Source organism: Hemicordylus capensis, chromosome 1 (assembly GCF_027244095.1).
Source record: "Hemicordylus capensis ecotype Gifberg chromosome 1, rHemCap1.1.pri, whole genome shotgun sequence".
Classification (NCBI taxonomy): domain Eukaryota; kingdom Metazoa; phylum Chordata; class Lepidosauria; order Squamata; family Cordylidae; genus Hemicordylus; species Hemicordylus capensis.
The window spans coordinates 198144572-198171808 of NC_069657.1; the positions used below are offsets into that span (position 1 = coordinate 198144572).

At 43.3% G+C, this 27237-nt stretch overlaps 2 protein-coding genes and 1 long non-coding RNA gene across 25 annotated transcripts in view; 1 reads left to right on the forward strand and 2 right to left on the reverse strand.

The window, feature by feature from the left end:
• Window positions 1-472: 472 nt before the first annotated feature.
• On the reverse strand, window positions 473-8475 carry LOC128332553 (uncharacterized). The gene is made up of 3 exons (XR_008310689.1): window positions 6918-8475; window positions 5888-6135; window positions 473-1560 (listed from the first exon to the last, which is right to left on the reverse strand). It is a non-coding gene; the product is annotated as an uncharacterized LOC128332553 (long non-coding RNA).
• On the forward strand, window positions 6947-22956 carry CDCA7 (cell division cycle associated 7). Of its 2 annotated transcripts, none has more exons than XM_053266883.1 (10): window positions 6947-7201; window positions 11803-11925; window positions 12365-12475; window positions 14672-14923; window positions 15476-15553; window positions 17051-17236; window positions 17990-18130; window positions 19723-19872; window positions 20094-20230; window positions 20604-22956. In XM_053266883.1, exons 1-10 carry the CDS (start codon window positions 7181-7183, stop codon window positions 20632-20634), a joined length of 1230 nt encoding a protein of 409 aa, XP_053122858.1. In that variant the 5' UTR covers window positions 6947-7180; the 3' UTR covers window positions 20635-22956. The 2 variants fall into 2 exon arrangements, with proteins under 2 accessions (XP_053122858.1, XP_053122863.1); XM_053266888.1 differs by lacking the exon at window positions 6947-7201 and adding an exon at window positions 8407-8428.
• A 546-nt stretch (window positions 22957-23502) lies between these two features.
• Window positions 23503-27237, reverse strand: part of LOC128332356 (dynein axonemal heavy chain 11-like) — a 353782-nt gene continuing 350047 nt past the window's right edge. For all 22 annotated transcript variants that reach the window (XM_053266643.1, XM_053266647.1, XM_053266645.1 and 19 more), the window contains 3 exons: window positions 26885-26997; window positions 25283-25423; window positions 23503-23988 (listed from right to left, as the gene is read on the reverse strand). In XM_053266643.1, the coding sequence (XP_053122618.1) occupies window positions 23741-23988; window positions 25283-25423; window positions 26885-26997 (502 nt within the window). In that variant the 3' untranslated portion in view covers window positions 23503-23740. The remainder of the gene's footprint in view (window positions 23989-25282; window positions 25424-26884; window positions 26998-27237) is intronic.

The following is a 27237-nucleotide window of genomic DNA, read 5'->3' on the forward strand; positions in this document are numbered from 1 at the left end:
ACACTAATAAAAGATCTGTTGATTCAATGTTTTACTATATGCTAGTGAAAAATATTTCAAAATTGATGTTGTATAACCTCACTAATTCAGAGACTGGAAGATATAAAATGCAACTGGATAGTCTGAGATTCAGATAAGTGGGTGTGTTGTTTGACATAGTATTTCAAGAAATTACTTGAAGAGGAAGAGGCAGTAGGTAGCTTGTATAACTAGAAGTTTCAGATAACCATAGTATGGAATACTACTACACCCATTAAGGCACAGAATCATGTTAAATATCTGTCATAGCCCAAGAGCTGGTTGTTAAAATAACAAGCAATAAAATAACTAACTAACCAGCAATAAAATAAAATAAACCCACTACTTTTCCCCTGCCTGTATCTCCTTTAGAGAAGGGTTATCACTTCTCAGGAGGAGAGGGATGGTAAGAAGAAAAATTGCCATTGCACATTTGTAAGTATTTATTTATTGGTGTATGCATATCTAAAAATTTTCTGTTGCTGTTGAGCTTCAAAAAAAACCCAAAGCAAATTGTCAATTTTAAAAGAGTTTGGTTAAAAATATATACACTGGGGGAAAGGGTTGTACAGCTTTTAAATATGTTCTTTTTCAAACTTTGAGACACACTGTGATCACATTTTCATGTTTATATGTACCAGTGTTTCTCAACCACCGGTCCATGGAGGCATCACTAATAAAAAATCACCCCACCCCCCAAAAAACCCCAATTTTGGGCCAGCGGGGACCTTTGGGAGCTCCCTGGAGCTCATTTCCAGACAGCCCTTGCTGCTGGATAACATTCATTTCACTTCCTCGAAATGAACATTATTCAGCAGCGAGGGCTGCCTGGAAAGGAACTCCGGAGAACTGCCCGGAATTGGTTTTTTGGGAGGTGCCTTGGGGTGGGGTTTGGGGGTGACCCCCTTACTAACTGATGGTGGTCCAGGAAACTGCGCATGATTAATGTACCGTTCCCTGACGCCAAAAAGGTTGAGAAACACTGATATGTACAATCAAGAGGGGCAAGACTATATATTTTAAAGTTCCACCTGTAAACATTTGTCTCAAAACTGTAACTGCAAACTTCTTTCTTCCATTAAAAACATACTCACACACATTAAGAACATCATTTTCAGTAATGGCTTATGCTGTATTGCATATGCTATTTGTGCAACCAATTTGCCCTTTGTGAATCTTGATCCACTAGTCAATGAAGCTGAAACATGGTTCTTATATTTCAGCTGTCTTGTTCCCTCGGAAGTTAAATGAGCCAAGCTGTTTGTGATAAGCTCATCAGGCTGACCCCACCCCGCCCCACCATAACTGGGTGTGAAGTATCTGCTCCAGCCTCAGGTGCTTACAAACAGGAATTAATGGCCCCAGTGGGTATATCAGTGGCTCTTATTCACTGAAGCCACTGCAGCGTGGAAAAAGTCAGTTTGGGAGCAGTCTAGTGACTGTGAGTCATGATTCTAGTAGAAGCCTCTCCTTAGTTCTCCGTACTTTGCCCACTTCTTCTATGTGGCTTCCATTTCACCTTCTCTAGCCAGGCTGGAACAGCTGGTGTCATGGACATAAAGTTATATATTTATTATTTTATTTAACACATTTGTATACCGCCCAAAACACAAGTCTCATATATATATATATATATTTCAGAGTTATTTGGTGGAGGAGGGGGCGTTTACAGGTTACCAGGCGGTGTGCCATCTAGGCAACTTACTGGAGCAGACCTGTTTATCTTTGGTTACAGAATTGCATCATGTGACCACAGCTGCTGACATTTTAATAAAATGTGCTCTCATGAGTTCCTTCCCTGACTTCTCCAAGATAGGGCTGAGAGAGATTCCTGCCTGCAACCTTGAAGAAGCTGCTGCCAGTCTGTGTAGACAATACTGAGCGAGATGGACCTATGGTCTGACTTAGTATATGTCAGCTTCCTATGTTCCTATGCTCCTATTGTAGATCTGCAGGCTTTGCAAAAATTCACATCTTTTGTGAATGTCTGTGCTTTTATATCTTCTGTGGCGCTCACTTTCCCACATTTTAATCGGGGTGTGTGTGGGTGGGTAGAGTTTAGGATGAAGCTGTTACTGATACATGTACCAACACATCCCATTCATTTTATTATCATTTTTAATAGTTTGGTTAACACATTTGTATTTTGTCTTTCTCTTCTGGGCAGTTGCTCTGCAGCTTGGCACCCACCCACCCGCCCTGTACTCAGTGAGGGATAGCCGGTCGCCTGTGGGGCCAAGTAGGAATTTTTTGGGTCACACCAAATTGGCACTAGGCGCGGCCTTTTTTCACCTACTTCTTACTGAGTCTTTGGGGTTTGGGTCATAGGTAGGCACTGATGGTAACCGGTCACCTGGCAGGAGAGTGCGGGTGTTGGGTAGGTAGACTGATTAACGGTGTTCAGCAGGAGGACCATTTGGGGTGAGGCGGGGCCAAGGACCAGCCCTTCAGGGCTTTTGTGGTTTGGAGGGCTGGGTATGGCCCCCCCATTCATGGGGGTGAGGGTTGCTTGATGCACCAGCTCAGAGCTTAGTGGCTTGAGTTGGGGGTGGGTCAGGTTGCCCCCCACCCAGTGGGGCAAAGCCTCATGATGAGAGGAAGCCAGGACCTGGTGCCTGACCGAATCAGTACCCAGCCCTTTGCCCTGGTGTGAGACAGCCCTCCCTAGGAGGCGGTCCCACACGGGAGGAGTACCCACACTCTGGTTCGTTAGGTACCTCGTTGCAAGTCTTTTTCTGCTGTGCATTAATAAAGTGGCCCTATTTTACTCCAGCTAAGCCTGTCCTGTCTTCACTGGGGCTGGGGGTGCAATCCAGCTGCCCCTACTTTTCATGACCTTTCCCTACAAAATCACTACCCCTGCTTTTGACGTTCAGAATGATTTATTGAGATTTTGAACAAAGAGGCACCTTTTAAAGTGGTGACACCCATATTTATCAGGGGGAGAGCAACTGTCTCTATCCAGCCCCAGCATAGTGTCTCTCCTGTGGAAGTTGCTGGCATGGTGTGGAGAAAGTGGATAGAGAGAAATTCTTCTCCCTCTCACATAACAACAGAACCAGGGGTCATCCCATGAAATTGATGGCCAGGAAATCTAGGACCATCAAACGGAGGTACTTTTTCACACAATGCATAATCAACTTGTGGAATTCTCTGCCACAAGATGTGGTGACAGCCAACAACCTGGATGGCTTTAAGAGGGGTTTGGATAACTTCATGGAGGAGAGGTCTATCAACAGCTACTAGTCGGAGGGCTATAGGCCACTTCCAGCCTCAAAGGCAGGATGCCTCTGAGTACCAGTTGCAGGGGAGTAACAGCAGGAGAGCGGGCATGCCCTCAACTCCTGCCTGCAGGCTTCCAGCGGCATCTGGTGGGCCACTGTGTGAAACGGGATGCTGGACTAGATGGGCCTTGGCCTGATCCAGCAGGGCTGTTCTTATGACCCTTGTGTTTCTTTTTGTGTTGGTTGGGGGCTCCTATTCCTTTTTCTGTGTAAACTGTTCCGAGAACTTTGTTGTTACTGTTGAAAAGTACTATGCAAATTTTAACAATAACAATAATAAATTGCTAGTGTTATTTTTCCAAGGTTCCGCTCAATTCTAAGGGTCTCTTGAAATTAAATCTCTAAGCAGATGGTTAGATATATCTTGTCTGTAGTATACTCAAACAAAAAATGCACATGCACATGAAAGCAAGATTCAGATTCCATGTACAAGGAGAAGGGAACCACATGTTCATGAATTCCCTGCTTCCCCCTGTACGTTGGAGAAGGATAGTGAAAACCTTTGCTTTTACCTTTAAGAACAAAGCACGGTTCCCCATTATGTGTATTCTTGGAGACTGTGATTTGTTAACAACTATAGTTCACATTATGCTTTTGCTTTCACTCTCCCCATTTTCCATGTGGAGGAGAAAAAGAGGGAGGGTGTGATCCTCTGAACTAGGCCAGTGTTTAACAATGGCTTGCAAAGTGGTGGGTGGTCCCTTTTTAATGAGAATTGGAATGTTTCATGTGTGCCTGTTTTCATCTGTGTAATGCTGGATTGATACAGAGATTAAGTTTGCAACTCTTCCTGAAAGCCAGAAGGAAGTGCTCACACAAGATTTGTCCAGGAAAACAGCTGTACAGGCCCTACTCTTAAGGTAGAGAACAACTTCATCTTGTATAAAGATGGCACTTGAAGCTGGGACTGTGCTGAAGGTCTTAACAGGCACTGGGGTTCATAACACACAGAGCCAGTTTAGATGCAAAGTGGAAGCTTGAGAATTTCATCCTCCTCATTTTGTTTTTTTGTCCGAACGCACCTCTCAAATTCATCTGAGATTCAGTTTGTCTCCACAAACTGAGCTTTGTAACCAAGTTTGAAGGTGGCTTGTTTGTTTTAACTGCACTTCAATTCACCATTGCGTTGGGTCCAAGTTGACCCTGGTCGGTGGTTTATTCTCAGCTTGTTGCAAGAGCTCCGCCTTGGCATACAGAGATGTGGGCACAGGACGGCCAAGAAGCAGTCTAGTACCATGGTCACTGTAGGCGGCCAGTGCTTCTCAGTGGGTTTTTTTTCGGGACACACTTGGACACAGACACTGACCAGGAGTTAATATAGTAAAGTTAATCAGTGTTGCTTAAACAACTGTGTTTCTTGCATGCATGAGGTTGGGGAGAGGGGGAAGCAAAAGGGAATGCGTGGAGCAAGTACCAAGCCATGGGCCAGCGGAGGCAACCAAGGGGAAATTGACGCAAGATGGGTTTTAAGCAATAAGCCCCGTTACTGTGCTGCGGGTGGCGTAGTGGGAACTTTATTTGAAATGCCATGCTCCCTTTACAACCACCAGAAAAGGAATCATCACTTTCCCTTGATCGCACAACCCTACAGAACACATAGCGGGAAGGGACAGCCATGTCAAGAGCAGCCAAGGACAGAAAGAGTGGGCGAAAAGAGCCGAAACGGCTCGGAAAGCTTTTCCACGCCCACACAAGATGATGACCAGTGGTAAGAGCGGGAGGGACAGGGTGAAGCACTGCCAGGAGTAGAGTAGACTTGGAACTGTGGGTCTGTGTTCAGGCAGACTGGGAAAAGGGAGGGACTAAACAAACCGCCAGCAGCCAAAATAAACCATGCTGTCGCTGACTGTCTGTGGACCAAATCTCTGCTTGTTTTTAGAAGATCAGTTAAAATAAAAATTGGCTCCACATTGCATCTGAACTGGCCCACAGTCTTTAGTCCCTTTCAATCTTAGCTTTTCAAATCAATAGAACTTTCAAATGTATTACTTTGGTTGCATTATTCCCACAATATTTCTAAAAGCAACTGGTCTTTGACAGTCCAAAAAACTATTTTTGGTTCAAATATTTTTTAATTCTTACCATTTTCCCCACTTGCAAGCATTTTGAATAGTTTCCCTGAAAATTAAACAATCTTACCAGTCCAAAGAATGAAGAAAAATTCCCTTTCTCTGCTGGCTGAAAAGCATTCCTGAGCTAAAGCGGATTTAGGAGAATGAAGTGTGGTCTAGTCTCTAGAGAACTGTTCTTAGTTCATTTGCTTTTGCATGCACTCTGAAAAGCCACTGGTGCAGGTAAGTATGTAATTAAGGGCTTATTTAAAATGGAGATTCTTTTACATGTCAGCCTGCAGCATGCTCACAAGAAATAATAACCCACAGAGAGTTTACATACTCCTCAAATTCTATTGTAATTGGGTCTGTCTAAGATCTTTGTTTTCCAGATCATTCTTGGTTCATGTTACAGATTATGTGGCTTGTGTGTGTGCCACACACGTGCAAAGAGGCCCGACTCTGCTCAGCTCACAGTCAATGAGTGCCTTTCATAAATGTATAGAGAAACGACAATAAATGTCATATTGGTACCTGTAATTATATTTGCATCCATAAAGTCAGTGTGCTGGCTTTACATCTCTTTAGTATGTAGATTTTCAGTGTCACATTTGGCTTGTTACGAATGGAATTGCATTATATTTTGCAGTAGCTTCCAGAGATGTAGTCATGTCAGTCTGCTGCAGCAAGAAGAAGTCTTGTGGCAAGAACAAGACGAATAAATGAATTGTAGCATAAGCTTGTGTGGACTTTGGAACCCATCCAGGAAGTATTCTGTATACCTGCCAACGGAAGATAACGTTTTATGCATCTGACGTAGTGAAGAAATCCACAAAAGTTTAGAATACATTTGTTGGACTCTGTTGATTTTGCAACAGGATATCCTAACTACAGAACTATTATGTGTCAGTTTATGCCTCATTTTTCAGGTTTAAGATTTCACGCCCGCTGTGTCAAGCCCCATTTACACGTTTCAACTGGATTCCGATCATGTGATTTCAGCAATGTTTGTGCATGCGAACAATTGGCTATAGATCTGAGAGAATCCATAGTGTATGTCTAGAGAACTGCGTGGTCATCCTATGAAAAAATTAGAGCACTGCACCCTTGCTAGATCTCTTTATGAGAAAGCCACTCAAAACAAATTGTATCGATATCCCTTTTACTTCTGCAGGAGCCAATAAACGTGCTATATAAAATTAGAACTTCCCATATAGTGTCTGTGGATTAAAGTCCAAGAATTGTTTCCTTTCTTGATTGTGTGTATTGGGATTTTCTTTTTCTGGCGATGTATGGCTTGACTAATCCTTAGTACTTTTCCTGTTGTAACTTGGTTCCTATTTGCTAAGCTGTGTTAGCAAGAGGAAGAAATATAGCCTCGGGGTTCTAACTTTCTTCAAGAGAACAGCTTGATCTCCCCCACTATTCGATGCACCCTCCCTTTCCCGCTATGCAAATACTCCATTGCTATTTCGCGCCACTGACTTAGGTCCTTGCAGCACCAAAAATGTTACTAGAAATTGTCTTTAAAAACGGAGAGCTTCCACAGACATTTTTACTTTACCTATTCTATTCGGTTTGGGTATACAAGAGGAATGTATGACTCCCGATCAAATCGCCCAGAAAAACCAGGTGCCGAGCCGGAGTAATTTCTGAGCCTTCCAGGACTTCAACACCTTCGCGGGAAAAATATTGCCAATCCCCGCCTCCGGCGAGTTCCAAGACGCTTTGGCGCGAGTCTACGGCGTGTTATTTCTCTCGTTCCCCATCCAGTTAAGAGAGGCTGCTGCTGTTGCGGCCCCTCCGAGTGGCAACTTAGCGATCAGCATGGATCCCTTCGGTCTGCAGGTTAGTGTATGGAGGGGAAGCCAGGGTGTAATCCTATGGACACTTTCCTGGGAGTAAGCTCCATTTAAATCAGTGGGGCTTGTTTCCGAGTAAGCATACGTAGGAGGGATTGCATGGAAGAAAGGCATGTAAGGAGAATAAGGGTAGCTTCTCTGACTCAAACAAACAACAAAAAGTATATTTTGCTATAGGTTTAAATCGGATTAGTGTTTTGCGGTGTTGGGAAAGTACCCATAGGAGCCCTGACTCCAGAGCGGCTGGGAATAAATTTTGGAAAGTAGTGGGAGGGAGACAGATTACAAAGGCAGACGCCGAATAATGTGCCTTTTGCTCTCTGCCACATTCCTGTGCAGAAGCACCATATGCATTTTTTTTTAACTCAAAAGTAAGCTTTACGGTTGGCCACTTACAAAAGTGCATTTAGGATTGCAGCCAAATCCTGTGTAAATTCCACTGTATTCAGTTGACCCTACATGCATGTAGGCAGAAGATTGCCGCCTGAGACGGCACCACTGTGCAAAGTTACTCGGCACCATTAAAAGCGGTGGGAGGGACCCTCTAAGTAAACCTCGTTCGAAATAGTTCAGTGTGCTTTATGGCAACCATTGGTTTGTTGCATTTTCAATCAATGCGTGTAGGACCGCGCGGAGGTTAACCCTGCACACTACTTGGTTTAAACGAAGGCTGAGCACAGTTAGCCCAGGACGTGTTCTCTCAGCGCCCAATCTCTTTACTGGAAGCGTTCAAAGACCTCCTGAGGAGCTGCTGCAGTGCAGAGCATTACAAACCCACGTCTTGAGTGTGCTAGAATTCGGGAGAGAGGCGCTTCTTGAGAAGAAGCATTCAGTTTAATGGAACTTATTTTGGGCAGCCGCGCTCTAAAAACAAGCACGCGCGCACACAAGTCTCCCCAATTCAGCCCACGCTTTAGACACCACGCGTGGCTAGAGTCGTAGGAGTCTTTCCTGCTGCAGCCAGCCCGGCAAGGCAACATATTTCGCCACTGTAAGACGCTCTCTCTCAAGGCCGGCTGAGTTGTTCCCCCAATATAAGCCCTTCGAGAAAGGCGAATGGCACCGGGTGCTGCTGCCTCCGGCCGCCTTCTCTGGCCATGTGCTTCTCCACAGGGATGGATAAAATGGAGGAGGAGGAGGAGGCGCCTGCTTGCTTGCAAGGAAAGAGGCGCGAGCGCGGTTTTCGCGCGCTCTCACGTTCGCCCTGGCCGCAGTTGAGTAGCTTTTCAGGCTGGTCCGCCCACACACGTCAGCTGCCTTGCGCTTTCTTCTTAGCCTGGCCGAGCGCGCAGCCTGTGGTCTGCTGAGCTCTCGTGGGCGCTGTATGCATTGGGAACCGCCAAGCAGGCAGGCGGCTAGGGTGGTATCCAGGGTTGAGGGTTGCTCTGCGTTTTGAGCCCTCTTACGAAGCACATATGGGGCGCTGCGCGGGTTCCCGCAAGCAGGGGGGCGGGGGCTTAAAAACCAGTGCTTTGGGGAAGGACCCGCAGCACAAATAGCTGACCGACCGCTCACTACTTTGCAAATCGTGGCTGTGCTCTGTGTATCATGGCTGCTCCTCAGTAATCCTGGAGCGTGTGGGTTGCAGGGGTGTCTTAAGCGGTTTTTGTTGCCCTATGTCGCTATAATGCACCTATTCGGTTTTTAATCCTTACCTTCCGCTGCTTCAACTCCTGAACGGACTCCAGCCTGTCTGGGAAGCATGTTTGCAGAACATCACCCTAAATTTCACGAAGTGATTGTGCTTATGGAAGGTGTTTAATACAACAAGCAAGAATGTGCTTCGTCTTATTCTCCAGGGCAGAACTCTGGAGGAGTTGAAGACAGATTTCAATGCTAATCTTTTGGCCACTTTCTTGGGAGTAAGTCCCACTCAACTCAGTTACCCATGGATAGGATTGGGCTGTAGAGCATAGGAAGCTGCCATATACTGAGCCAAACCATTGGTCTGTGTAGCTCAGTATTGTCTACACAGACTGGCAGCAGCTTTTCCAAGGTTGCAGCAGGAATCTCTCTCAGCCCTATCTGGAGATGCCAGGGAGGGAACTTGGAAGCTTCTGCATGCTAGCATGCAGGTGCTCTTCCCAGAGCAGCCCCATTCCCTCAGGGAAATATTTTACAGTGCTCAAGCATGTAGTCTCCCATTCAAATGCAAACCCAGACAGACCCTGCTTAGCAAAGGGTATAATTCATGCTTGCTACCACAAGGCTGCAGCCACCTAATGGTGCAGTGGGGAAATGGCTTGATTAACAAGCCTGAAGTTGCCAGTTTAAATCCCCAGACTATGGGAAACACCTATATCGGGCAGCAGCGATATAGGAAGATGCTGAAAGGCATCATCTCCTACTGCGCGGGAGGAGGCAATGGTAAACCCCTCCTGTATTCTACCAAAGACAGCCACAGGGCCCTGTGGGCGCCAAGGGTTGACACCTACTCCACAGCACACTTTACCTTACCACAAGACCAGCTCTCCTCCTGGTCTTGTGTTGCATCCTGCTTGGATTAGCTTATACAGTGGTCCCTCGACTTACAAAGTTAATCCGTTCCGAACGCACGTTCGTAGGTCGAAATTTTTGTAAGTCGAAAAGCGCACCCACGGAGGTCTGGAAAAATTCGTAAGTCGAGGAAACCGCATCTAAACCGGCAACGACTTCCGGTCATTTTTGTCGTTTGTAAGTCGAAAACTTCGGATGTCGAGTAGTTCGTAAGTCGAGGGACCACTGTACAAGCATCTTGGCAGGCTAATGTAGAGTGGAATTTCTCCAGGCCGAATTCTATTATGTGTTCTGTACAGCTCCTGATACACTGCTGGTGAGAAAAATGTTCTCCTTCTGAGTAGCTTATTGGTTCCTTTTTAGTTTATCAATTTTGTCTTGCTTAGCTAACCAGTGTGCTAATCCTAAAGACACTTACACACACTACGTCCCACTGAATTGAACTGGGGCTCACTTCAGAGAGAGTGTTTTATTTAGGATGGAGGCATGTAGATCACATTTCACTTTCTCTGGACCAGCTCCATTGAGATTTTTTAATGTTGTAAGAATTCCAGTCTGTTAAAATTCCTGTTGTCTGGTGCTAGTAATAGCGTGACAATTATTTAACTTCTTATTTGTGCCAACTATGAGATAATGAATTGGGGGCTTTCCCCCTTGTTTGTTTCTTTTCTGTGCTATAACACAATTAGTGATAACTAACCTGTGCTTGGAGAAGTAGTTCTAAATTTAGATTACTAAGAGGGAAAAGGCTAATGAAGACACTTCACTTTGGCTTCATTTGCCATTTGTGGACCCGTTTGAGAACCCCTGCATCACAGAATTTGAGGGAACACTCCACCCACTTGTGTTTGTGTTTTATGTGTCGTGTGTTGATCAATTTTAGTAGTTTGAGTTGAAAAATCTTCTGATTACTTGTGTGTGCTTATGTGTTGCTTTTGCTCAGTAAAGTTTGCAACAAGTATCTGCTTTTTAATTTTATATATAAGAAATACAAATTGTAGTACCCGAATGCCCAAGCCTATGCACATTTAATCCAATGTAAATCCCACTAAGTTTGTTAGGATTTACTCCCTGGTAATAGGATCCCAGCCCAACTCCTCCTTGCCGTTAAGTTATGAGGGTGGGGAGTATACAATGCTGTGTAGAGCAGTAATTGTGAATAGAACCTCATGTAGATAGAAATATTTTATTTTATTTTTTAGATAGCCTTGTAAGGCATAGGCAAGCTAGTAATAGTATGCAGTCTTGAAGTGCTTCATATAAGTGTTGGCCTACTCTTGAGGGAAAGGGTTGGATGGATTTCCTGTAGAAATATTTTGACTTTCTTGAAGTATTCTATCCTAATGCCTAGTCTTAATGAGTAGAACACATTTTTTCATATTGCCTTGGAGTCCTTCTTGGCTATCATACTGGCTTTTTTACCTCTAGCCTTAGCTACTAAATCGCTTGCAATAAGAGCAGATTTGCACAACAGTCTCAAGAAGGTTGTGTGATTGAACTGCCATAGGCTAAATTCAGCTTCTGGCATTACCAAATCCGGATTGATTCTACTTGTGGCAATGAAATTGCATGAAAGGTTTAGCACTGGCTGGTCTGCTGGGGTTGATTGAACAGTCTGTTTCAACCAATAACAACCAGTCATGTGAACTGAGTGTAGGTCTGGGCCCAAAATAGGACTGACAACATCAGTAAGAAAAGTGGGCACTTGAGTCAGAAAATAATGCGCTTTTTTTTTTAAAATACCATTGCTTTGTTTTAAAACTGATTAAACATGTTTAAATATGAAGTTGGAAATATGAATTTTAAAAGGAAATATATTTATGTTTAATCTGCACTGGAATCATGTATATTTTCAATGCAGGTTGCACACTGCTAGGATTAATTGATAGTAGTGACTACTAATTAATTGGGAGTGGGGGGGAAACTAAACTTTTTCACTTGGTCAGTATGGCACAGAAGATGGCAGTTCTACTGATTGTGTCCGTATCAATCTGATATGTAACAAATCTTTATATCTAGCATAATCAAATTTCATCTTCTGCAGAAAATCTTGCTACAGAAACTAATTGAATTACCATCTTCATTTTGTAGGGCAACCTTCCAGGAGAAAAGAAATTTCCAGCATTCCGGAACACAAAACTGATCCCCATGGAAACCTCTTCATCCTCTGATGACAGTTGTGACAGTTTCGGCTCTGATAATTTTGCAAACACAGTAAGTAAAAAGTGTGAGAATAAACAGAATTGAATGTGCCATGCTCAGAAATGCCCCATACTCTATTAAAATGCTTTGCTTACATTTCTATACAGCAGTTATGAATATACAGTATGTACTGTAATTTCATTTCACTTTTTCTCTTGTGCTTCTAGGTAGTAATTGTTGGAGGTAGATTAGCCACTTATTCTATCCTTTTGAAATGTCGCCTAACCTAACATGCCTGGTGATTTGCCATAACAGCTCTGAAACCATTTGTAAACCCCCTGAACCATTTTTCTTTGTTACAAAAGCTATTCTCTTGTAGTGCACTTGTAAAATGTGATTTGCTCTCTGAACAGTTTATGGAAAATAGGTTCTCTAAAAAAAGAGAGAGAAAGAAAAGGGGAGGGAGGGAAAGAGAGAGAAAGAAACACCTAGTGTATTTGTTCTTTTTAAGAAACTGAACTTGAAGCCAGAAGTTGCAAAAGAAGTGGCAAAAATCTTTTACGAGGGCTCAGATGACGAATCATTTTGTGGTTTTTCAGAAAGTGAGATTCAGGATGTGTTGGTGAGTTGTACAGTTTTAATATGTTTGTTATCTTTACACTGAGTGTGTGTTCTACAAAGGCTTATGCACGCTGAAGTCTCATGATGAACAAAGTCTGGGAGCTAATTCTGTTATTAGCTGGCAAAAAACTGATCACACAAGCCATCTCCTGATGTGTAGTGTAACTTTGTGTGAGATCACAGCCCTTCTGCCAGGAACTGAAAACATTTCAAGTTGGTACAGGATAAGTGTGTGGCTTCCGCATTGCTCTTCTCATGAGAGCAGACCACTTGAAGGATTATTTTTGCACAAGTTAGCCAGTGGTTGACTGGTTTTCAATTATGCAAATACATTGATTGCTTTTAAAATTGTCTCGGTAATAATAATGTCTAATGCAATGTACCATAAAATAACAATAAAATAAGAGTTGTGTGCACTTAGGTTTGCACAACTGCTGGTGGAAGACCTTCTCCAGGATGCAAGCAAAGTTACCTAGTTGTCAACATATTCTGCTAGCGCAAGACGTTCCTTGCTTTGTGCAGCCTCATTATGCTAGGTAGCAGCATCGCACTTATGCTAGGTAGCAGCATCGCACTAATGCAACACAAGTCTGGATATAGGCCTACATCGGCAGCACCATGTTGCACAGCAACATGAGATCCCAGCCAGAATATAGTATTATTGTAATGCATTACTGGAGACTAGATGAAAAACATTTTAATAACCTGCCTACATTCATGCAGTGAGACAGTTTGCTGAGCTTCTAGAGGGGGAGAGTTTCATCTGAGAGAGCCAGGTGCCTGCTCCTCGGCCAACGGTGGTAGTCCTCTGAGAGCTAGAGTTGGTTGTGAACAGTTGTCCTAGTTGGGTCTTCCATTTACTTGATATCTCTTCCCCCACTTTTGTTATTTGCGGGGGTGTGGTGGTGGTGGTGGATGTATTTAAATACAAATACAACGAATATTTATATACTGCTTTTTCAACAGAAGCTCCCAAAGCATTTTACATAGATACATATAAATAGATAAAATAGCTCCCTGTCTCCAAAGGGCTCACAATTTTTAAAAAGAAGCATAAGATAAACACCAGCAACAGCCACTGGAGAGGTGCTGTGCTGGGGATGGATAGGACTGGTTGCTCACCCCCTGTTAAATAAAGAGAACCACCACTTTTAAAAGGTGCCTCTTTGCTCCGTTAGCAGAGGTCCTCACAGCTTGTGGTTCTCCCCTCACTTGCCTCTGCTCTTTACCATCCCCAACCTCCCATTTTTCCCTTTAAGTAACTGGACTGATTTTGACTGATGCTGCACATATTCAGCTGCCCAAGTAGATGTTTCCTCACAGGCTTGAGGTCAGGCAAGCTCACAGCCCTGTGGATCTTTTTGCCCCCATCAAGGGACCCACCATTTGAACTTGAAAGAGTAACCTTCTGCCTTTCTGAGGTGCATTCTGCCAGTTCCTGTCTGGCTGTGGTGCTGTTCCAGCCCACTCCATCTATCGCCACTGCTGCTCAAGCAGCAGCAACTGGCTCATTTGCTCTCCAGTCCATTGCTGTCACATGCATCTCATCTGGTCTCAAGCATCCAACTGCGTTGAGCTGCTGTTGCTCATCAGTGGGACAAGCCAAGAGCTCTTCATAGCTGCAGCTGTTGCTGTACGATAGTCCTAACTAGCAACAAAGTCCCCACGGTCCAGATTCAGCCCCTGGGCCTTAGGTTGTGTTGGCCTGCCTCAAATAATATTTTTATCCTGTTGTTCCTTTTGAGGAGCTCAGCCTGTGATCCTTTGCTTGCTGGCTTCCCCTCTGCTCAACCCTATGAAATAGCTTAGGCTGAAAAGTACTGAATGGCCCAAGGTCGCCTGCTAAGCTTTGTGAATGGGGTTGCCCAGTGTTCTAGTCCTGATATTATGACCACTGCACCATGGCTTTGGATTGGACTTGTAACAGTTGAGCTGGCACTGCTGTGATGTTTCACTAGAACTTTCTCTTGAGTCTTCCCTAAAAAGGGGTCTGGCTTTAGACGGGAAGAAGGGTGGACGTTAATTAACTGTGAAGAGAGAACTAGGGTTAATTTAATTTGGGTGGTTCTAAATCCATTTGATTTTGGAACACTCCTTTTTACTTTTAGGTGAAATTTAACCTGATAAATTGGGATTGCAGACACCATCTGAGCAGCAGATTATTGTGATTTCACAGCCCTCTTTTTATTTTGAACAGAAACTGGAGACAGATTCTGAGGAAAATGACATGAGTGACAAAGATAAATCTTCATGCAAGAGACCACGGAGGTGCTCTGTTCCTCTTAAAGTTGCTATGAAGTTCCCACTTCGAAGGTCTAAGAGAGGGAAGAGCGAAATAGTTTCAACCCATAAACCCTTGTGCAAACTGGAATTGGATTCAGACTCTGAAGAAAAGGGGCCCAACTTCTTAGAGAAAAGAGCTTTAAACATAAAGGAGAACAAGGCCATGGTTAGTGCAGTAGAATGTTGTCATGCAATACTTGTGATGCTAGATTTTTTCCTGTCCAAATTGTGAAGTAGTTGTTTAAGGTTTCCATATATTCATTAATAGAATGAATATATATGTAAATCCATGCCTGATTCATTTAAAGTATTTTTACTCTAGCTTCTTGTTGTAAATCCTAGACAGCTTGCAAAAGTACTAGAATTGTAATTCATGTAGAGGTAAATTCTTTGGAAACATTTTTTAAATGATTGAATGCTTCTGCATTGTCTGCCTTGCCAGTGCAAGAGATTTCTTAATAGTACATTAACTGCATGATAGTAAGGTCTAGCTCAGGTTAGCCACTGATTCCAGAGGACGGACCTCAGCAAGAAGACCCTGATCTACACTCTCACTCCGCTTCTAACTTGTGAAGATTAGCAGGGCCCTTCCAGTACAATTAATTGTGAATTTGTTTCAGTGAAGTGGTATTGTGCTTGAATGAATCTCCTAATACAACCCTCTAAGAGCACAAATTTCCCAAAGTTCTAGCACCTACTTCCTGTTTTTCTCTTACAGCTTGCAAAACTAATGGCAGAACTAGAAAATGTCCCTGGGATTTTTACTAGGAAAGGTCCACTGGCAACCCCTACGCTGGTAAGTGGAGATAAGGTAGCTGAACAACTGAAGTATACCAGATCCATAAACTGGTATTAATTTTTTCAATAGCCCATTTACAATGAACCTGATTGATAGGCTGCACAAATCAAACGCCAAGTTACTTCTGACTTTACTGCTTGATAAAACGTTTGCCGCCTGCTGTGATTGCCATTTCTCTAAAACTTCAGTGGTGAGTTAAAAGCACCTGGAAGTCTCCATATCTAAAACAAATAAAGCAAAGTCCTGTTCAGTTGCATCTTATACAAACACTAAAAAAGAGACTACACTTCAGAGCTCCAGCTTGGGTTTTTGTTTTTTTTTTGCCTCCTTGCATGCAAGGAGGCACCTCTCAGTTTGGCCAGAATACTGGGAGCTGGATCCTGTTGTGCAACTGCCTCCTAAGATTTACAGTAGAGAACTCTTTCTCCTTTTTGCATGGTTTGGTGTGAAATAAGGCAGAGAAAGAGTTTGAAAGACCAAAACAAGACTGCACAACTTTCACCCTCCTGCAGTTTGTGGACTACGACTGCTATCCTCCTGATTATTGGCCATTGTGGCTAAGGATAATGGAAGTTGTAGTCCAACAAGCAGCTGGAGGGGACTGAAGGTTTGCAGCCCTGGACTAAAGCTACAGGCCTGTGCCCAAATGAAAGACTGGCCTTTTCAAAGCAATATGTGGTGTCGGCCACCTGACACTCTTTTACCCCTGGGCAGTGTTCCATGTTCTCTGTTCTCCCCTAGTGTTCATTTCTCTTACCTTGTTCTTCTGGTTCACTCTTGATCCCAATCCTCCTGAAGTAGATCTCTCTGCTAATTTTGGTCTCTGCCTCTTTTAAGGCCCCAATTGACTCCTTTCCTTTCCATTAGTTGGTCTGGTGTGGTTTCACTAGGCCTTCCCACCTATGCTGCTGTTCTGTAAGATCTGAGTAGCTCAGCCATAGGCAAACAAAGAGGGCCTTCTGACTGCCCACCTCTGACAGGCAGACAACTGAGCTAGTCCATAGCCAGAGGGGCGCCCCCCGCATCATAATCAAAATCTTTGTACACTGCAGTATAGATATTTAACTTGGGTTGTCTAGATCTACTGAAAATGGAGTTTCATACCAATGTCATGTGTCAGCGTTGAGGATTTGAATTGTAGTCTTCTTCACCAATGATAAATTAAGCTTGTTGTAGACATGTGAAACCATGATTAAGGAAACTTAACACTAGTTCATTGTGAAGTCTGAACTGACAAAGCATGGTTTTATAGAAATCATTCTGCTTCCAGGTGATTGTGCCATGGAACTGGGCGTGCTATTTAACAGAAACTGACAAACAGCTCTATCCCATGGTTTGCCTGTATGTTCAGGCTATGGTTTTGATTCTTAAAGTATGACTAGCACAAACCATATTTGGCCTTGGTGTATGAAAAACAGTAGCCAAAAGATTAAAATGACGTTATGCTGTAACTCTGTGCAATATGTTTGGACTGCCATTTGTGTCTCATCCCAGAAACCACAACGGTCTCCAAGGAAATCGTTTCCTAGAAGTGCTTTAAGAAGGAATCCAGAAAGAAGTTCTAGACCTCACACAAGATCCAGGTCCCTTATTGAAGGTCCTCCAAGTCCTGCATCTGAGAAAGAGGAGGATGATCCTTACGTCTTAGTAAGAAGGAAGATGTCGGATGACTTTTCTGAGGTTTGAGTTGGTGACTTGTATTCTGATTCAAAGTATTAATTGGTGGAGATGCCTGGACTAAACCTGGAGGATCTAAACTAAAACTGGATGGCTGAAACGTAAATTGTAGACGCCTTTTATAAGTGTCTGTGCCACAAGCTAGTTTTTAACTAGCAAATGGATAAACGACTTGAAATCCTAGATTGTATTTGAGGTCTCTCCGGAGTAGGTAACAATAGGGACAGTGGTGGCAACATGACGTCCTCTACATAAATGTCTCTGGGTTTGCAGCTGCCTGTGGCTTGTGTGAAGGGAATGCACATGAGTCGGGAATGCACGTGTGCAATTGCCTTCATTTGTGGCAGACTGTTACTGTTATGTGGGAATTGAAGTCGCTGCATATGATGGAGTACATGCCTACGTCCACCATACTCCATGCAAAGTCAGGCAAGCTCAGGCATGTTCTGTGTAGGAAGGGATGGGGTCAAGGGCTCAATCTGCAGCACAGGGCCCACTGCTGCCCCCGCCCCCCGGTCACCTCCCCTTTCCAAGTGAGGGAGGAGGAGGAGCAGCAGCAGCAGCTCCACTCATCTTACCCCCCTCCCTCTAGCTATTGGTGTGGATTAAACTGTAGGCAGCGGGTGAGCAGATGGATACTGGGGAGGGGCACTACATGATCCAGTCCTTAATCATCAATCTCTCTTTTTAAATCTTTAAACTGGCGAGCTTTTAAAGAGTATTTATGGTGTGTGTTGGTTTTCCAATTGCATCCAGGATGAAATGGACGCCCCCAGAAGGCGGCGTTCTGGTGCTATGACTCTCCCTCATATTATCCGTCCAGTGGAAGAAGTAACCACGGAAGAGTTAAATAACATATGTGAGACTGTCAGAGATAAAGTTTATAACCGTGTGACGGTAAGAATAGTCATACCATATGTGCAGCTGTTCTGCTTTTGCTTAAGTATTCGTCCTTACACCTTTGTGTGGTACTAGTGGAAACCACAGTCCTGAGTGCTTTGCTTTGCTTTATCCCCTGCTAGCTAGGTGCCTGATCCATGCTGAACATGTGCATAAACCTGGGGGTTCTTTCAGAATTTCTGTTGATGGTGATAAAGGAGCTATAGTTCCCTTGCAATAGAGCAGGAGTTCCCAACCTTGGGTCCCTAGACGTTGTAGGACTACAACTCCCATTATTGCCTTTCTCACACAATCGTGACTGGGGATAATGAGAGTTGTAGTCCACCAGTGTTGGAAACTCCTGCTGTAGAGTTAGAAGCTGCCCTGTTCCAGAATTAGCCCAAGAAGCTCTTATGGGAGAGAGTTCATGGCTACTCGGGCTTCTTCTTGTGTGTCGCCACTCAGGCTTATAGAGTAGATTGGACCCTTTAGCACCAGCACTTAGCCAGGAGCTGTTGCCAGTGTAGCACAGCTGCCCTCCTGTACCTTGCTGTTTTTACACAAGATGCTCATTGTAGTTCGGGATCATGTCACAACAGCCAGTTGGACAAATTGTTGTTTTGGTTCTTATTGCCTCCCCCCACCACACACACATTTTGGGGCACCTGTCGAAGCTATGAATGCACAGAGCGTGTACCTCTGAGGCGATTGATTAACTTCCTCCGTTAAAGAAGAAGAGTTGCTTCAGATGGAAGGCCAAGCCAACCCGTGTGCTTGCATCCCCTCCCGTTCCCTCTCCCCTTCCTGTGCTCTGCTCTTCCTGACTTGTGATCTGAAGGCAAAGCCACAGGTTGCTGTTACATCCAAACTGGGCAAACGCTGTGGAGTTTGTAGAAAATGTATCTAGTGTGGTCCAAGTGTGAAGTGTAGTTTGCCATCAGAAATGAAGGAAACGAGCTTGCAATGGGAGGAAGGAACGCAGAAGTACAAGGTTCTCGTGCCAAGCACTGCTTTGACATGGCATCTGAATCAGCCAAAAGCATATCACAGTGTTGGGACCAAACTACACGTTAAGCCTGTCACTGAGAGACTGGCTTGAAAACAGGAAGTCAACTGGCAATGTGTCTCTTTTATCCAAAGTGAATAGGACAAGGGGCATGATTCATGTGAAGAGACGGAGTTAGCCATTCCCCCCTGTGCTGAGACTCGAGTTCAAATCCCCATTCAGCCATGAAACTAATTCACTGGGTGACTTTGGGCCTGTCATGTTTCTCTCAGCCTAACCTACCTCAGTAGGTGAGGTAGGATAAACCTAACCATATACAGCACTCTGGGCTCCTTGGAGGAAGAGCAGGATATAACTGTAAAAATAAATGAAATAAGTATCCTTTCATGTCCATGGGCAATGCCATCCCATTCCTTGCCAAAGTGCTCAAGTGTCCCTACCGTCAAATTAGCTGTGAGTGTACAAGACCTGTTTGTTTTCAAACAATTTCACATATAGAGAGAGGGGGTCTGCAAAATAGAGGTAAAGTGGCTAATGCCTTGGTGATCTCTGCAGCCGCAGACCTGTGTTTATATATTTTTGCCTTTACTGTTGTTTGTTGTAGGGATCCACTTGTCATCAGTGTCGCCAGAAAACTACAGACACAAAGACAAACTGTCGTAACCCAGAATGTTTAGGAGTACGTGGTCAGTTCTGTGGTCCTTGCCTTCGCAATCGATATGGAGAAGAAGTCAGGACTGCTTTGTTGGATCCGGTAAGAGAACTTCTTTTTAACGCTGATGTGTGGGTTTTGATGTCTCTTGAGGTGGGTGGGGAGAGCAATGCTTTATGTTGCCATCTCACATTTAATAGGGGAGTGCTTTCAGTGAAATTTAAAATTTAGGCACAACCTTAATCGCTGTTTAAAACAAAGGAGTGTGAGTCATTTGGGAATTACTTTGGTTCTTGTTATAAATACATGCTGCTCTTCTCTAGGACTGGTACTGCCCACCTTGCCGAGGGATCTGCAACTGCAGTTTCTGCAGGCAGCGGGAAGGAAGGTGTGCTACAGGTGTGCTGGTTTACTTGGCCAAGTACCATGGCTATGACAATGTACATGCTTACTTGAAAAGGTAACTTTTGTGTGTGTGTTCTCTTTCCTTCCTCTTCACCCTGTTTTCTTATGTAGTGGGAATTGTAGAGTGTACAAACTTCTTGTTGGTTATAAACGTCTGTCTAATCATCTTATTTTCCTGTGCTTTTATGAAAGTTATTGAAGTTTGTTGGAAAGGGGTGTATGGATCTGCTGTCAGGGGGCTTGACTTCCATGTATGAAAACCCAGGTTCAGCCTTACCATCTCTAGAAGGAGGAGCTGGAAGAAGTGGGGGGGTGGGGTGGGGGGTGTATGTGTGTTGGTGTTTCTTTCTATTGTTGATGACTTCAGTTCTGTTTTGTTACAAATACAGTACTTGATTTTTAAATTGCCTTTATTTTTAATTTTACAGTCTGAAACAAGAACTTGAAATGCAAGAATGAAGTCCAGGCACCATTCTGCACACATCAACTGTACTGATGCTACATTTAATTGTCTGTCTGATTTCAGGTTTTGATTCTTGGGCAACTTAGAGCTTCTTTGTTTGTTTGGAAAGTGAAAGAGAAACCACTTTGCTATTTGATTGAAGTTCTATATTATGGGGCATGAATTTGTAATGCTGTTGGGTAGAAGTCTCCTTTCTCTTGTTTCATGATGGGCGCCACTAAATTACGCTGGCTACCTGGAGGTGGTTGGTTGACACATGTGCATGGCCATAACTGCAGCAAGGGCTGTAATTTGCAGAAAAAATATATTTACCATCTGAGTCTACTTACATCTCACCATGCTTGCATTTCTGGTGGCAGCTGGCATGGAGATTTTCCATAACCTTCAGAGGACTTGCATGGCCAGTTTGTATTCTACAGTCTTTGCATGAGGCTGTTACCATACTAGCATAGCATATCTGCTCTTAGTGCTCACTTTCAGTCCAATACTTTTTTTTCCATTTGGAAGGAAGGAGATATTTCATTTGTGACTTATACCTCAGCATCAATTCTGTGGTGATACAATCTCAATGAACCAAACAAATCTTTGCTTTTAAGGCTATTTTAAGTGTTGGTAGCTTGGAGAAACAATGTTTGCAATCAAACTGATTAAGCAGAATGGTAAATTCTAGATTACTTGACATAAGCAGTGAGTTGTGGCTAAATTGGGGGCTGAGCCAGTTTATATCCATAACTATAAAGCCTAGTGTAGGATTCAAAAGTTCCAGATAGCATTTAGTTACTTTTTATCCATCTCCAAAGACCTGAAATACATTTTATACAGTGCTTGGAATGGTAGATGGTACAGACACTGATGGCAAAGTTTAGCCTTGTTTTGTGAAAAGTTAGTGTTTTCAGAGTGTCTCAAAACAGTTTCCATGTACTTCATATATAAAAGAAAACTTATACAAACCAAGCTTTTTGGCTATTTACACAAGGGTTAAGCATCAAAGTCCTACATGCAACAGCAAGCCCCTTTACCCCTGCCCCCTCCCTCCTCAGGGTATCGAGTATGACATGAAGCCCAGAGTGTATAGGTTCCAGGGTGGAGACACAATCCATCTTTGTCCATGCTACATCGAGGTGCATGGATCACATGCAGGGCTTACAAGCATGCAAGACCTGGGTGGTACCCTTATATTTCACATGTGGAAGCTGGAGACTTGCTTTTGCACACCTCTATGCAATGGCCATACATGTGGGAGCTGTGTGGACAACGGTGGCAAGTGGACAACGTTGACCTTGTTCACTGCTGCAGTTCAATGATAGGCAGATCAAGTCTATCAGCAGGTCAGGGAGATACCTTTCCTGTAGTAACACCCTAATGGTATTCCAAAATAACTCATTAAGAAAAACATGGTCTTTTGTCCCCACACAGGTGAGGGCTGTAATTTTCCGTCATGCAAATTTACCTCAAGCAAGCAGCTGACCAGTATTGTTTGCTTATAATCAAAATGGTGTGCCGCATAGATGAAGGGGCTATAATACTTAAAGCGGTGGAAAGAGCATTGCTATAAGACTCACATCAGTGGCTACAAACATTAATGTTGACTATTGTACAAGAGGGTATTTGAATTCCTAAATCATCTTTGAGGAGTTAATCATTCTGGTGGCACGTTTATATGCAGCTTATATTTTTGTTTGAATGCAATATCTTGTTACTGTTCAGCACTTGGGTTGTATCCCCTAACCCTAGCATACAAGTAAGGAAGCTTCTGCAAAGGAACTTCCCAACCCTGTCTTCCCCACAGGGAACCTTTTGGAGCACAGTGGAATGTTGGAGAAAGAGGAGGAATCAGTAAAAATCCCCCCCCCCCCGGTGCACCAATGGAAGTGCTTTGCATTTTGTACCAAACCAACATAGGATACAGCTCATTGTACATAGTTTGTGGTACATAACTCTGTAAAATACAATGGACAATTGGGAATCCCTCCAGGTTTCAAATTGTACATTTGCAAGAACATTCTAAGCTATTTTGCTTTGCCTCTAAATGATCAATGTAGCTATATGTATATTCTGCCTTTTCAGCCTTTGTAGATTATCAGATGCACACACACCTACTAGTTCATAATCAGTTTTTGGAAGATGGGATATCTGTGTAAGTATGCTTTCCCCTGCATACTTCTGTCCCCTTCAGTTTACTTTTTTAATTTGTTTTATCGTAGTACAGGGTTGTAATTTTAAGTAGTTTCATAAATACTGTAAACAGATGTTGTGAATTGATGAAACTCTTATATATGATGTGGTAGCCTAATAAAAACAACTTTGCCTAAAACAAATGCTGCTTTTATTGAACCTGGTGGTTGGGATGTGGCCATAGCTGTGGGTAGTGGCAGAGCACCTGCTTCACGTGGGGAAGGTCCAGTTCAATCCCTGGCATCTCCCAAGTTGTGCAGACAACAGTGAGCTAGATAGACAAATGGTGGGGCACAGTGTAAGGCAGTTATGTCACAAGTAGTGTGTGTGTGTGTGTGTGGGGGGGTGCATCCATGCACTCTGATGTACTGCTTTGTATGCCAAATTCAATTGAGGACACCAGTCCTTGCCCACAAATGTACACTGCTATGTTTCCTCAGCAGAGAAACTCTTGCAGATTGGGGAGCTCTTGTGCGTATTTGACTTCTTTCACTTGACCACACTTGCTGGAGCAAGGTGTTGATTCTTTTCATAGAGCAGACTGGATTACTGGAAGTTAGTGGATTAAAACATAACCACTGTTGATTAATCACAACTTTGCCATTCTTCTGTTGAGAACTTTGGAAAAAGTAAACTGCTCTAGAGCTCTGATCGTTAAGACTATTAAAATAAAACTGCAAACCATTCAGTCTTTTCCACATGAATCATCTTTATCTTCTTTAAACTGTCATTGGGGCAACAGGCATGAGTAAAGAGTACAATGTCACAGGTATAAAGGTTCATGCAAGAGTTCGTGTGTGTGTGTGTGTGAGAGAGAGAGAGAGAGAGAAGAGAACAAAATATTGGACATCCACACAAACTCACCAAGGCAAAGGGGTCTAAGCTAAAGCTAGAGAAAGATCAGTCTGAAACCCAGGTTCTGGAATCTCACACACTTAAAAGCAAAGCAACACCGGCAAGAATCCACTTTGCTGGCCTTTCCTTGGCTTTTAAATGGAAGGTCCACACATAAGTGGAACCTCTTTGTTTCGTCTTGTATACTGGGCATTCGTATACATTCCTTGTCTCTTGCCTGTCACTGGGGTTGGCTCTCACAAAAATAACAGGCATTGCTTGTGTCACTGTTTTCAGGCAAGCTTCAGCTATATGTCCCCCTTGAACATCCCAACGAGCACCTGTAAATAATTGAAATAAGTGGAATTGTAATATAAGACTTGGACAACATCCTTAATTAATGTATTCCTTTTTATCCTTGTTCAGTTTAAGGCATTCTGTTAACTGAATAAAGAATATTCCATATACAGTTGAAGAAAACTTGCTTCACTTATATTCTGATCAGTAATCCTTGTTTGCTCTCCTTCAGAAAAGTACAACTTGCTTCTCTTGTCTCCCTGCCCCTCCCACACACATGGATAAAACAGATTCATACTACTTGGGGTTATTTTCTACCACCAGCAGACTTGCCCATTCTAAGTAGCTAATATTTGGATTAATCCCAGTCTTGTGAATGCCTATTTAGATAATTTAACACACAATGATGAGACTGGGATGCTTGCAAATATCTGCTGTAAGAAAAGTAGTAAAGAAAACAATAACATGGTATGGGAATTACATTGATGAAAATCTGTGTCTATAGCTGGCTTCCCTGGTTTTCCTTCCTTTACTTACCAGGCACAAAGAAGGGAGAAATGGAAGAAGACAAGCTCCAGGCTTTGAGATTGTTCTCATGACCAGCTCTATCAAAGTAGGGCTGTGCTAGCCTGGGTAGAGCTGGTCATGCGAAGACACTACCTGGACACCAATCCCAGCACTCCTCAACTGGGTAGCCTGGATTTTGTACCCATGCTAAGAGTGAGGTAGGAGGGCACATGTGTGCCCTCCTACCCCATTTCCCCAGTTGTATGGACAAACTGGGCTGTCAGCCGTTCTTCCCAAGCTGCTGGCAGCCATGTTAACCATAGAGACTGGGAGGAGGAGTGACCCAGCCTTGGTGACCTCTACAATGCACTGCGTGAGCAGCACAGTGCATCGTGGAATTCCTGGTGGCTAGGTGTCCTCTCCCCCACAATCTCTTGCTGCTCTGCTTGCCACAGCAGTGATCATGTGGGAGCACAGCAAGTGGGGTGGCGGCACAGTTGTGTGGGGGAAGGTAGGACCGATCATACCAACCCTCTAGCCCTGCTGGGTCCTACGAAAAATGTTTGAGTAGCTAGTATGGATAGTGTCTTGGAATACTGCTCCTTAATAAATGGCCATAAGGAACACTTTGTTAGTAGTTAGCTACATTGTTTAGGGCACTATAAACGAGAAAACACTGAAGGTACAGGTGGGACTTTTTTCTTTCCTTTTTTTAATTGATGGTTTTCTGTTTTCAGGGCCTATGAGAGTAGCTTTTAAACTTTCAAACTTGTATCTTGCCTTTCTAGATTAAAAGGAATTCTTCTAGGTAGTTGAAAAAAAATAACTTACCTTCTAAATACAGACCATGTATGTATGCTCCTTCTCTAGCAGGCTGAGTAAACTCTTCTTTATATTTTTTGGTGACATCCACTGTTAAGTGCATCTTATCCAAAGGCCATTCGTTTTTATGGGCTAGACTCTGCATGACAGCTGAAATGAAAGGAGGCCATGTGTAGGAGAAATATCTTATCTCTGACTTCTCTAATTAAAATGATGGTGTGTAGCAAGCCTGGGAAATACCTCTCTCAAACCCTGCAAAAGCACTACAAGTCAAGACAATTCTGGATAGACAAATGGTCTGATGCAACTCCCATTTGTTCAATGAAGCCAGAAGTCTCAGTTTAGGGGTGGGTTCAACACTAACTTCTTTGTGAGCTTTGCCAATGGAAGGAAGGCATTGGTCACTTCTTTGCTACACTGTGTTTCCTGAATATTCTCTCTCCTTTGCTATTAAGCTTACCATAATTTAAAAACAGAATATTTATGGATGGTGATGATGTCTAAGACAGCATTATACAATACCTTGTGCAGGAAGCTGAAATATGTTCCAGGGATGGGAAAAAAGAGTACATGTTTGAATACATGTCATGCTTAAAACTCTGCTTATAGGAACCCCCCCACCCCCGATCCTTGCTTTCCACAGGCAGGGAGTCTTTGTTGCAGAGGCTGCATTCAAATTATATAGAAATGTCTGTATCATCCATGTGACATTTCTATGTTTGGATTTTGCTTAAACTTGGGGGAGCAGCTCAAGTTTCCACTGTAGGGCTGAATTTTGTACCCTGGGCTTGAATAGTGGGCTTGAATAATCCACAAGTAAACCATCCATACAGTTTTGAGGATGCTAGAAATTGCACAAGGATGTGGCAATGTGGACGGGATTGCTATTTGCAAGCCGCACATTTTGGTAGCACTCTTCAAAGTTAAACCCTGCCTTTTCTTATGGAGCCATAAATTCCACTGTTATGTCTGGAAGTCGAAGAAGAATGGAATGTTCTTTGTACCAAAAGACAAATGCTTTGGACTTGTCTTCGCTTGCTGTTCTTGAACAGCAAGCCCCAACCCTTTTCTGAATAGGGAATGACTTGGAACTGATTAAAGTTTATTTTGTGGCAAGGGTGTGTGATGTTCAAAGGAAGGGGGGGAAATCAAAATTGACTTAATGCAGTTCTGTGGATTTCATTCTATAGTGATAAAATCAGCCAAACTGAAAAACTACCCCACCCCCCGACACACACTTTGTAAACATTAACCATACATGGGCTTTATATTATTTTCTAAAGATTATTTCCCCTCCTTTTGCCATTAGTATCCCTCTATTTCTGTATCCACCACATGTCCCTTGGCAATTGACTCTTCCTGTTCAACCATTATTGAGTGCCCTATGATACAAATATAGTAAACTCTTAGCGAAATAAAAAAATCAATAGTCACTGACATACTGTGTATTGAGGAGAATAATTGTTTATGGCACACAGCTTAAGCTGTGCTGGTAATCACGTTGAAAATACAATATTTATTCATTAGATCAAATTTAATGAAGCCTCCTGGCAGTAATTATAAAAATTACTGTAGCAGTAAATTACTAATGAGTTGTGATGTGCTTCCTACCTGTGAGGAAGGACTGGGGGTTGAATAAGCCTGATATCCAGACAACACTAGGGAGGGTGAGATCCTGCGCCCAGGACTCAAGCTCACGGCAGCGCAGAAGGAGATCACCGTACCTGAGCAGTGACACACCAAGGACAGGAGCTCAGAAAGATGGGATTTGAATGACCACTGAAAGAGGTATTATGCTCACAATGGAGTCAACATATATTTGCAACTTGTATTTCAGGAGCTGTTCAATGGGCAGAATAAACACCAGGTAGCAGAGAGTCAGCATCATACAGAAATTTCATCCCTTCACAGGAGGGCCCCATATTATGAGAGTTCAGTTCTGTACATGCTCTATGAGGTGGAGA

Excerpts from the sequence above, each read along its gene's own strand:
- CDCA7 (XM_053266883.1), top strand. The coding sequence starts at position 7,181 with ATGGATCCCTTCGGTCTGCAG. Across the intron at positions 7,202-11,802 it reads TGGATCCCTTCGGTCTGCAG|GGCAACCTTCCAGGAGAAAA; the intron begins GTTAGTGTATGG and ends TTCATTTTGTAG. Across the intron at positions 19,873-20,093 it reads GGACTGCTTTGTTGGATCCG|GACTGGTACTGCCCACCTTG; the intron begins GTAAGAGAACTT and ends GCTCTTCTCTAG.